The 11598-nt window shown below is 42.7% G+C and overlaps 2 protein-coding genes across 2 annotated transcripts; both read right to left on the minus strand.

Moving 5' to 3' along the window:
- Positions 1–305: 305 nt before the first annotated feature.
- LOC117833122 (structure-specific endonuclease subunit slx1) lies at positions 306–2180 on the minus strand. The gene is made up of 3 exons (XM_034712514.2): positions 1923–2180; positions 1082–1188; positions 306–854 (listed from the first exon to the last, which is right to left on the minus strand). The coding sequence occupies exons 1-3, from the start codon at positions 2117–2119 to the stop codon at positions 691–693; spliced, it is 468 nt and encodes a 155-aa protein (XP_034568405.1). The 5' UTR covers positions 2120–2180; the 3' UTR covers positions 306–690.
- A 3145-nt stretch (positions 2181–5325) lies between these two features.
- Positions 5326–11292, minus strand: LOC117833410 (suppressor of mec-8 and unc-52 protein homolog 2). The gene is made up of 12 exons (XM_034712881.2): positions 11016–11292; positions 10823–10889; positions 10080–10217; positions 9900–9949; positions 9334–9448; positions 8591–8639; positions 8395–8484; positions 7673–7741; positions 7470–7593; positions 6827–7185; positions 6208–6612; positions 5326–5774 (listed from the first exon to the last, which is right to left on the minus strand). Exons 2-12 carry the CDS (start codon positions 10867–10869, stop codon positions 5499–5501), a joined length of 1722 nt encoding a protein of 573 aa, XP_034568772.1. The 5' UTR covers positions 10870–10889; positions 11016–11292; the 3' UTR covers positions 5326–5498.
- Positions 11293–11598: the final 306 nt, after the last annotated feature.

Consider the following 11598-nt stretch of genomic DNA (forward strand, 5'->3'; position numbering starts at 1 on the left):
CGGTGCTGTTGATGATGAACAAATACAGTAACAGGCATCATATCAGCTATTCGTATACCAATTCTGATGAACATAGCCCCATGAAGTACTTTACCTGCAGAACAAAACTAGCTTCGGGTGCTGGACAAGAACGTTACAGTAAGATTACATAGGAAAAATGCATTAGGAGTTTCTGAAGTCTAGCCTACATTTTACATGGCATCCTGCAAAATTCAGCGTGTACTGTACTTGGAGGCAGGGATGGACCCAATCCACACTTATTCAATTTCTTCCTATTCCGAGGAATCCCTGCAAACATGCCTTAATGAAATGGGCAATGGCATTCTTACTCCCTACTTTTAAGGTCAATTATAAGTAATCACATCTAGTACATAAAGTGTCATTTACAATTAGACAGAGGTCCATCACACAGTAGATGGCCCCTAGAATAGAATACTATCTATCCTTTTGAACAATTGCTCGTACAAATAAACAAAAACATACAATGGCAAGCTGGAGCTGCCCGTTCTGTCGTCTTCATGTATAAGAGAACAAATACAATAGCCATGCTGGTCATACTGGTAGCAAACCAAAAGTATTGTCTGCACTACGAGCTAAGACATGGGAATTATTTTATACAATTTATGGTTAAGCGGTGATTTTTTTTTCACGGTTAGATGCCCACTGCCTGCACAGTGCAAATAAATAATCTCAACTTGAGTGCCATTTGATTTGTAGGTGGATACAATCCATAGAGGTTTCCACTTTGCTCAATGCTGCCTGCCGATGTTGCAACACCGACTCCACGCTAGGTTCAGTCCTTTTCCGTGACATTTTCCGGGATATGTTTTTCCACTTCGATTCAAACTCACAAGCTGCAAAAGGGACATTAGAGTAATAAATAGGACATCTTGTGTATTTGTTTAAATTCAAATAGCAATTGATCTTTTCCTTTTTTATGCAGAAAATTCTGATGCTAGTAAGTACAATAAGCAGTAGATTATATAAAGAAACACTTATGGATTGAAGTATTCCAATTTATTGATGATATTAACACTTTCATGTGTGAAGAGGGAACCAAAAACTGATAGTTACTACTAACCTTCACTTTTGCTGACAAAGCCCTCAACAAGGCATGCGAGATTCCAAGGCCTTCCGGCAGAGGCAGCTTTTGCACCACCTTTTAACTCACCATTATGTTGTCGCAAGCTGCAAAATTACTCCTTGCATTAATATATGAATATGAGTTCTATTTGTATGACACTGTCACACTGCTACAGATCTTCATTCATTTTCAGTGCTATAGTTTCTTAAACTGCTAGCCGTTAATATAAACGTATACAAGAAAAATGAATAAAATTTTTACATTTTCAAGCACATGTATCCTATACAAGAAAAGTGAATTAAGGTTTTACATTGTCAAGCATATGTATCCTACAAGCCAGAGCAACAGGCTGAAAATCATCAACAGTGCACCACCAAGTAGGCATTTATGCTCAAACTGATGCAACTGACATCATGGCAACCTTGATGGTGAAGCAAAAGCGCTGAGCAACTTGATTACGCAGGCGTGCAACTGCGCATAGACGGAACCTTGGATCTAGCTCCTAGTCAGTCTTCTTTTTGTAGTTTTGTTTTCCTAGTATCGTCAACAAAGGAACTGGAGAACTGCAGACTAACTAACTAGAGCTTCCTTTTGCAGTTTTGTTTCCCCCAGAAACCACAAGTCACTAAGCAGTGCTAAAATCATGCAAAGCCGTAGAATTTGGATCCAAACATCATCAAATCGTAGTGCTACAAGCCAATTTCGGATCGGAGTTCAGATGGCTTCCCCAAATGGTACACAAACGCAGCCGCTGCAACTATCCTGGACAAGTTCAGGACCCGGGCAAGGAAAAAGGAATAGGGAAGTAGGCACAGAGAGAGAGAGAGAGAGGAATCACCGGCGAGGGAAGTCGGTGGTGACGCCGACGTAGGTGCGGGGGATCCGGGAGGACGCTATCAGGTAGACGCACCACGGCGGCGGCGCCTTCCCCTTCGCGGCCCCCGCCGACGGATCCCCAGACGCGGCAGCCTCGCCGCGTTTGGGAGGGAGGGCGCGGGGGATTTTGGCGGCTCGAAAGGCCGCCGTGAGGGTCATCTCTCACCTCGCCGGCGGGGCGGGGTCCCTCGCTCGTGTCGCATCCATGGACGGAAAATTACGAATTGGGGGAAGTAGGGGGGGCTGATGACGTCACCATCTGTTGAATGGGCCGTGATGGACACATGGTCGTGGGCTGTTATCGACTTTATCCATCATGGGCCGTGATTGTCCTGGGTGTCGCACGTGTAAAATGGCCCGAGCGGCCGAGCCCGGCCTATTTGGTTCGCTGCGCCTATGTTAAGCCATAGTAGTACGAAAATCAAAGACGTTCCGTACCAAGATCCAGGCTCAAGGTACAAACAAGGTGAGGCTAAAAAAAAGGAAAATTTTCAAATTTGCTTTGATTAAAAAAAACTACAAGCAAAAAAGTTATAGCATCACATATCAGTAGCTGAGATATATATAGACATTTGGCTATCTTTACAAGCAAGCACGAGTGGCGACCAAAAAGATTAACATACATATCCCCTATATATGTGTGTGTGTTGCAATATAAAAAAATTGATGAGTGTATGTGTTGCAGTATCTAATTTTTCATAACTCCTTAGCCATGAGTCTAGGTAGCTAAGATGTCTTGAGCTTTTTGTTTAGCCCCACGAACAACTATGAAGCAAGGACGTAAACATGAATTTTTTTTTATAATACGTAAACATGGTTACATCAGGATTCAGGAAGCATCATGTTGTCAGGAGACTCCAAATTAATAAAATTAGTTTGTATCCAAACGGGCCTTAAACATTCCCTGTTAAGCATTCACTACTTTAATTACCATATTCTACACTGTCAGGCTGGTACAAACCACTACTTGATTGCCTAACCTGTGCAGGCAGCCAGGAGCTGTTCCTCGCGATTTGAAAACGCTAAAACGGCGGGAAGTTGGCGTGAAGGCCGGCAGCTCGTCTCTTCTTCGTCATTCCCTGCTCAGCGTATTTGAGGAAACAATGCAGCGTTCTCCATGCTCGTCGTCGAGTTGGGCTGCACCGCGAAGCTCCCTGAACTCGAAAGTTGATCGGCCGAACCACCCGAATGCTGCTCATCTTTAGCCTCTTCTCGGCTCTTCGGATGGGAGCCAGTATATACTAGCATGTTTTTTTTTTGTTACGGGGAGAATACTCTCTCCATTCCAAATTGTAAGTCATTCCAAGAATCTTGGAGAGTCAAAGCATCTCAAGTTTGACCAAAATTATAGAGAAAATTATAAAGATTTATGACATCAAATAGGTATACTATGAAAATATAATTGATGAAGAATCTAATGATACTTAGTTGACATCATAAATGCTATTATATTATCATATAAATTTGATCAAACTTGAGATACTTTGACTTTCCAAAATTTTTAAAATGACTTACAATTTGAGACGAAGGGAGTATTTTACAACGGAATAATGCAAGCTACTACGAGTATGTAGTTGGGTATGCAAGCATTTTGCACGATTGGCACGTGGCTACGCAAGCCATTTTATTTAAAAGATCACTGCAAACCAAATTTAAATTAATTTCCGGTAAGTGATAAGTCCACGAGTATTATTTTTTTTTCATTTCTATCATGGGATGATACAACAGTTTGGAATGCGAGTGTGTTAATTTAGTTTATCCAACATTTAATTAATCAGGTATAGAACCAGAGAAATTCCGAGGCTTAATTTGGCCTTCCAAAGAATTTAGGCATTTGGCTCTCTTCCTAGCAAGCGGTGGCTGAACCAGAGAATTGGTGGGTTATAAAGTGACAGCTGCATTCGTAGTTCTTGATGTGTACTTCCTTTTACCAATTTTTATTATATGTTCATTTTTTATTTCTTTAAAATTTATGGTATTCCTATTTTTCAAAGATTGTAAAATAGTATACTATGCTACCAATCAAGAAGCCGAGAAGAGCTCAAAGATGAGCAGCATTTCGGTGGTTTGGCCGTTCAAACTTTCGAGTTCGGGAGCGGTCAAGGCCGGGAGCGACGGCGGTCTTCAAGCGACGGCGGCGCGGTCGAGGTCGGGAGCGGCGGTGGTGGTGGTGGTGGCCGGCGTGGGGCTGTGGTGCTGTGGTGGTGGTGCCGGCCGGCAGCGATAGTGGCCGGCGACGTGCTTTTTTTTATTTCTTTCAGAAAAATATTGCCGAGTATTTTTTGGCACTCGGCAAAACTTTGCCGAGTGTCCGATAAAAAACACTCAGTGAAGTTTTGTTTGTCGAGAGATTTTTTGCCATGTGCGGTGTGCCGAGTGTTACACTCGACAAACACTTTGCCGAGTGTTTTTGGGGTTTCGTCGAGTGCCGCAGGCACTCAAACATCCTGATTCCCGTAGTGGTGGAGTGGATCTAGTTTCCTGCATGCGATCTGATTTCTTTTTCACTGGCTGATGTAAAGGATTAGGACTGTCTTAGCTGTTACTCGTAGCTCATGAGTGTCCAGGTTTCTTGTTTCTACAGCATTTACTGTACCGCCAGCAAGCGAATTAAAGAGGAAAGACAGCCAACAAGCGAATTAAAGAGGAAAGAGAGAGAAACGGTTTCTTGGTTCGCATGGTTCCAGACTTCCGGGACGTAAACCTCTACCGCTTTTCAGCGTTGTGGCGAGGCCATCGTCTCCACCGCATGGATCCAGCCTGGTACACACGCCGCCCGAGCTCCCTGTCATTGCTGAACCACACGTGCCCCGCCGCCGGCCGTCGAAGCCTCGCCGCGCGCCGGGACGGTCCTTCAACCCGGTTGCCCGCAGGCCGGCCGCCGCTTGCAGGTTCGCCGCGGCCACGCACCGTCGCCCCCGCCGAAGTCGCCGTCGCCGCGCGCCATCGGACCTGCCGCTCGCGTGCTTGCTGCCCCGCGCCCGCAGAGGCCGCCGCCTGCTCGCGGCCCCGCCGCCCCTGCGCGGAGCCCTTCCTCCGCACAGCCGTGGAGCTCGCGCCGCTGCCAGGCTGCGCTTCTCCACCCCCGCGTGGGCTCATCCGCGGCCCGGCTGCGCTCCGCCTCGCCGCTGCCACCCGGCCGCGAACCAAGCCCGGGTTATCGTGTCATTATGTGGGTTAATAAACACAAAATGGGCCGAATTCCAACAGCTCGTGGCAACCGCATTATGGTCAGAAGCTCCTTCGAGCATTATGCAAGAATATTACAAGTCAGGGAAAAATAACCACCGGTTGAAGGGGCAGCCCAGAATCAACAAGAGCAGGGCGTTAAAATCAAACAGCATTCGGCAGCGCCTCCTCAAACATATACAAACACATTTCTTCCATTGCTTCAGCAGGAGTCAAGGGCATATATTTCATACCAGCCACCTTAAACAAAGGCTAAGCAACTCAGCATCCAGCTAAACATGGCACTGTAAGTCTGTAACTATTGGCGCATTTTACACTTTCTGCCACGAGGCCCAAGAAATGAACTACATCAGCCGCGATGTTTCTTCGCACTAGGTAAATCATCATCGTAATGGCCTCCATCATCCGTTCCATCCTTCTCGCCCTTCTTCCTAGCAAGGATCTTGTTGATCTTGTGCAGGTCATTATTGAGCTTCTGGTCCTTGTTCTGCTTCCTCGTCTTCCTGCCATCCTGCATCTTCACCCCAAACTGGAAGGCGGCCTTCGGCATGGCTTCTTTCTGATCGTTGTATTTCGCCCACTCCTCTTCCGTCTCAAAATCCCACCTATGTAAACGCCCCTTGGCCTGCTCAAGAAACGTATATCAGAATACAGTGCAGAGATGTTCCAAAAATACCAGGGATAAAACATTCTGTATTATTTTCATAACAGATGTGATCATGGACTTAAGTAAGGCATTTTAAACCAAAATCTACAATTACAGCCCCCAAGCAATGACTGCTTGTATTAGTAAACACCAGAACATGTAATGTTAACTTGTTAAGCAACCAGAATAAATTACTATCATGAGCTCAGGACAAAAGATGAAACAGAGAAAAAAAAACAGATTTGTAACAGTTTTGGGATTTTGTTGGACACCAGACTGAACAGCACAAAAAGTAAGATGTCACAAGAACAGCAAGAACACGTCAATTTCTAGAATATCAAATCCATATGAACAGTAATCCATCCATGCAATCTCATATGTGCATGCATGATTTAGAAATAATTTCACTTACCCGTCCACCCATATCCATCTTTGATAAATCATCTTCATCATCGCTCCCTGCAACTTCATTATGATACTCCTGATAACCAGGGTAACACTCCGAGTAGCTATCTGAAATAAAATTTGGATCTTTCTCCCGTGCATCTTTTTCCCTCAGCTGATTAAGCCTTTGATCATCACGTTTGAAAACAGAACCTAGACCCCGATCCTTGTCTGCTTGAGTCATGAACCTAGGATCCTGGGCTATACTAGGATCCTGGGCTATACTAGGATCAGCTAACACATCATATTCCTGAATGCTTTGTTGCACATACTGTTCTGGATAACCCAACTGCTGTTCTGCATACGCATAGCCTGACCAATCGCCTTGATATCCAGCTGCTACCATTTGGGCTTGAACAGCATCATACCCATTCTGAAACCAGAAAAATACAACAAGCATTAAATATTGGCCAAGCTGAATAAAATATAGAGCAAACTGGAAACAGTTTATAGAAGCTCCTTTTATAGCAGGCCATGGATGTGGATAAGTAATGAATAAATTGTTAGCCTCTTAACATTCAACATGCATGGTTCAAATTATACAGGTATCTGTCAGAACCAAGGTCACAGAACATCTATAGGCTTACCGGCTGTTGCCAAGCTTGAGCAGGTTCAGATGGTGGTACTGGACCATACATGGGTTCTGTGAAATAGGACTGCTTCTGATGGTTATGTGGGGATTCATCCATATCCTCAGAAACAGGACTCTGGCTCATTTCCTTGTTAGGAACAGAATAGTCAACTCCATCACCGACGAAAATGTCATCGTTGTCAGCTCTAGCAAGAGGAACGGATTGTTTCTCCTTTCCATTGGAATTATTGTTCAGAGGGGGTGGTGGAGGCGGCGGTGGCATATTCTTTTCTGATTGGTGTTTCAGATCAGAACCGTTAGTCTGGGTAGGTTTTACTGCCTCATCATAATCGCCACTTGCCAAATTGTTCTTCCCTGCATTGTAGAAAACATAAAAATTAACAAGATATGTAATCCATCAAGCACCTGAAGACAATTACTCAAAGAATACTAGAGATACATTGAAACAAAAGTACAGAACTCAACTGCCCTGGCAAAAGTAGCAGTTTTACTTTTCTATATCACTAAAATATAAATACTCTACCAGACAATCACATAATCATATTTTCTTATGTATTTACCAAAAACGTTTTCCTGTTCTCAGTTCTCTCAATAAGATCTACTAGTATAGCACTCAATTTCATTTTGCAGTAACACACCTTTTGTGTCTCTTTCCTTTTTCTTTTTCTTTAAGACCTTTCCTGAAGATCCAAGTCGAAGGTATGTCATAATTTTAGCAATCCTGTCAAGTACAGAACCATCCACACTGACAGTTACCATCTCCTGCAGAGGTAAGAAGATCAGTGAGAAAGAAAAGCCACAGGACATTCAACATGTACTGGTCATCATATTGCCATAATACCTCTGGAACAGGGCAATCAGCTTTGCTCCTATGAAGAGTTGTTGGAATATCATTGGTGAATCCCTCCTCCTAGTTGGATTAAAAGAGGATAATTAGTAAGCTCACTAAACGAAATCTTCAGAAGAAAAAACAGAGATAATATGATATACAACAAAAGATGGAATGCAAATGAAAAGAACTAAAAAGATAATGGCTATTTCATGTGAATAGGCTATGCTGACACCTCTACTCTATTGTTCGGAGAACATCTATACGTGAATATAAAAGAGCATAGCAAAATAGGAAATTCCCAGAACTTCAGAAAACTGGTTGAAGTTCTACACTTCAGGTGATGAGCGGAGAAACAGACAAATAGTGCTTATCATAGAACAAACCATGATCATGCATTTTGTATACTGCAGAATGTAACAGGATAATCATGACATAGACATGTTGACTTCTCAGAATGAAGAATACTAAACATGAAATGACTATCTTTTAAAAACAATATGAAAACCTAATTTTAACTTCTCAGAATATTCTGGAAAATTATACCAGATAACATGTCTGTCAGTACTGATCAGTGATGAAAAATAAAATAATGTATGGACCTGGTTTTTTTCTGAGGAAAATAGTAATGCTTACTGTTCCCGATTTAATACATAAATCTGAAATTGTATTATGACCACTTCCATTATGGAACTGAAGCACATGAAAGCAGGGCATCTTTTTAAGGGCATTACCATATTGTAAATGAATGACATCCGACCTGGGAGAAACAATTCATTCTCTTTTATTATGCTTTGTGGCTTTATGATCCATTGGTAGACAGACTGCGATCAACAAAGAATCACAAACAATACTCCATGTTATATTGTGTAACTTAACATATGAAGAAATAAAATAATTCACTGAAAAACTGGGGAAAAAAAGATCTACCTTTGCAGTTGCAGTGCGGAAGGAGACTGCCTGGTCTTCTTTTGTTGCCCTGTACAACAAAAGTGAAAGATGTATTATGCTCCCAAAGTGACGGCATGAGGGTGTTAATTTTTTATTGTTGCATCTGAAATCGAGAGATATAAAACAATATACAATGTATATAATTTCATCGTAGCCCAGGGTGGTGCTAACGATGCACATGAACTGATATTTGGTTGATATAATGTTTACCAAACACTCTAAAGCGTGTTTCATTATTGGTTGTACAAAATAAAGAAGACCTTCGTAAATCTCAGTCAGCACATCCTGAACACGGTACGGATAATGGCTTCAGGAAGATAAGCTTGTAAAGTTATTAAATACTACAAGAGATACAGATGCAGAATATTACAGGAGGCAGTATCCCCTTTTTCTTCAGTTTACAGGAACAGGAAAGTTATCAAACAAAGACTCTTTTCAAAATTCAAATGGGAGGAAAGTGGATCTTTCTTAAGTTACTCCAAAAAATAAAGCTAGCCCCAATAAAGTTGATCCAGATGATTCTTTCATGATGGAACTTTTTTTTTGGGGGGTACCGTTTGCTTGCTTTCTGTAGACAGTCACTAATATGCTATTATGGGCATATTGCAGCATTTGAAACGAAAGCTGGATCTCATATAGCATTTTAAAATACTAACTGACTGTAACAATCTTATAGGGAAAGGTATGATAACATGAGGTCAAACTACACTATGGTGGAGTACCTTGACTTTGCATCCTTCCCATCCTCTGCATCAGGTTTCTTGTCAATTTCACTCCGTACTTTGTGAAGTAGAGCATAGTCCAAGCCTTTGACCAGATGTGTATGCTCCAAATCACCTTACAAGCATAGCATGGAAATAAAATCTCAGTCAAAGAGTAGTTCAGAAAAGCATCTGAGTCACTATATCCACATCAATATTGATAATATGACATCTATATCTTTCTTAATTTCTTTTCGATTGCAAGAATTCAAAAAATAATGGAAGACTGCATGTGATTGATCCATTAGGCAACGATCAAGCTGCTGTTCACTGTTTATATTTCATTTAAGAAAATGATGTTCTGAAACAGTGGACATAGGGCATTTACCAAACATAGAAGACTATGTCAAACAAATTCTCATTTTCACAGAATTCATGATTTGGACAGCTCATGAACAGGTATGCCTGTTTATTCATTCACATAAAAAGCCATTGAAAACAGAGGTAATAAATAGACATGCCAAATGTACTTTTCCCCATAATAAAGAATTATTTCCTTCAAAAAAGTATAGCATCACATAACCAACCTCCGAGGTATTTGCTTTTCTCAATTGAAATCTTGTGTGCATCTGCCAATCTATAACACAAACATTGGAGAAATTAGAATTCCAGACAAAATACTAAGATAACTTGAGTAATCGAATCCATTCTTCCACAACCTAAGCGCAAATGGAATTGCCAGACAAATGAAGCATGTGATATGTTACCTCAAGTCTGTCCCAGGAGGTGCCACAGCATGAAATGAACCAAGCTCCGTAGGTTCATAGTCTGGGTTTTGATCTTCACGACGCTCCTTAGCACGATCACGATACCTGGGTGTCTCTGGTTCTTCTTTTTTCTCCTCTCTGAATGGGAAACAAGAGAAATTTAGGTTTATCAAATCAATTACAATAGATAACATGAATCTTATGTTGCAGGTATTTGTAATTTGCACCTAACTTGTCTTTATCATTTACTATTTTCACATGATTACACAGTCTAAATCATATCCTAAAAAGCTGGAAGCATTTACAAATTGTGTCCAAGACTGTCCCTGAGATTGTGGGATCCAGCATATTTTCAGAGCTCCCTTGGTCCACTTCAGCTATTTACATGTGGTTCCTCTGCCGCTTGTGATACTTATGCAAAATAGAAATTCATGAAGATGGGTAGTGTTTTACAGACACACACACACACACTCATAATGACAGAACTTGCGATTTACAGAATAATTTGTCTGCACTGTATGTATCAGATATGTAAACACAATTACACAAATAAGTTTGTTCCCTTTCAAGTCCGCACTAAAAGTCAGTTACATAAGCCAATACACAGCTATATGTGGAGGATTACTGAACAAGAACAAACTATGTTCCTTATTTCTCAGAGACAGCTTGTAATCTATTTGAAATCACTTGGCACTAAGAAATGCGAGAACAAATAAGAGATAAAGGATTCGTGGAGTGCTTACTTCCGCCGCATCATCTTCTCCTTATAGTAGTTCTTCTTCGACGACATCTTGTCTGTCTGCTCTATCCCTAAAAACCCAGGTCAGTGGGGATTAGAATCCTGAAGACGAGATTGTTACAACTCCAGCTCGCAGCCTCAGGGCTCCTGCTCGGAGCGTCGTCCCAGTGGTCCCTGCTCGAGGAGCTACAGCCTACCGGAGCTGATGGCGGGAGCAAGACGACGGAGGCGGGGACAGAAGGCGGCGGCGGTGGAGTGCAGCGCGGCGGGAAGGGAGCTGGCGGAGGAAGGGCGGGGAAATCCGGTGGGAAACGCGAGAGGCGGGGGATACAGCGGCGCCGTTCCGAGACGGGAGGAGGCTAGAGTGCCGGCGGACGGCGGCGGCGGCGGCGCACCGGTGCCGGAGTGACTCGATTTCGCCCTCTTGCCTTTGCTGCTTTCTGCAGACACGCACACACAAGAGCCTCGCAGAGTCGGAGGGGATCAGGATTCTCTGTGTAAAGTCATCCAACGACACGTACGCTGGATCAAGATCGGACGGTCCAAATCAGAAGGGTCGGATATCTGACACATTGTCAATGCTTCACCTTGGATCGCACGATTGTTCATTCCGTATATATATGGCCTGTTCGCTTCAGCTTATAAGCCGGCTGAAAAGCTGAAACGGCTGATTTGTTGTGAGAGAAAAACACTGTTTGGTGGCTGATAAGCCGCCTGAATAAGCTGAAGCGAACAGGCCGATAAGCTCGCCCTTTGCACACTGGTGGGGTCCGAAAAGAT

Source organism: Setaria viridis, chromosome 8, assembly GCF_005286985.2.
Source record: "Setaria viridis chromosome 8, Setaria_viridis_v4.0, whole genome shotgun sequence".
Taxonomy (NCBI): Eukaryota; Viridiplantae; Streptophyta; class Magnoliopsida; order Poales; family Poaceae; genus Setaria; species Setaria viridis.

What these genes read in the sequence shown, in the direction of transcription:
- LOC117833122 (XM_034712514.2), bottom strand. Translation starts at nt 2,119, where the DNA reads ATGACCCTCACGGCGGCCTTTCGAGCCGCCAAAATCCCCCGCGCCCTC. An exon ending in ACCACCGACTTCCCTCGCCG is followed by an intron (nt 1,189 to 1,922) that starts GTGATTCCTCTC and finishes GTAATTTTGCAG; the next exon opens with CTTGCGACAACATAATGGTG. An exon ending in CTTTGTCAGCAAAAGTGAAG is followed by an intron (nt 855 to 1,081) that starts GTTAGTAGTAAC and finishes TCCCTTTTGCAG; the next exon opens with CTTGTGAGTTTGAATCGAAG.
- LOC117833410 (XM_034712881.2), bottom strand. Translation starts at nt 10,869, where the DNA reads ATGTCGTCGAAGAAGAACTACTATAAGGAGAAGATGATGCGGCGGAA. An exon ending in GAAAAGCAAATACCTCGGAG is followed by an intron (nt 9,449 to 9,899) that starts GTTGGTTATGTG and finishes TATGCTTGTAAG; the next exon opens with GTGATTTGGAGCATACACAT. An exon ending in CTCAAGCTTGGCAACAGCCG is followed by an intron (nt 6,613 to 6,826) that starts GTAAGCCTATAG and finishes TTCTGGTTTCAG; the next exon opens with AATGGGTATGATGCTGTTCA.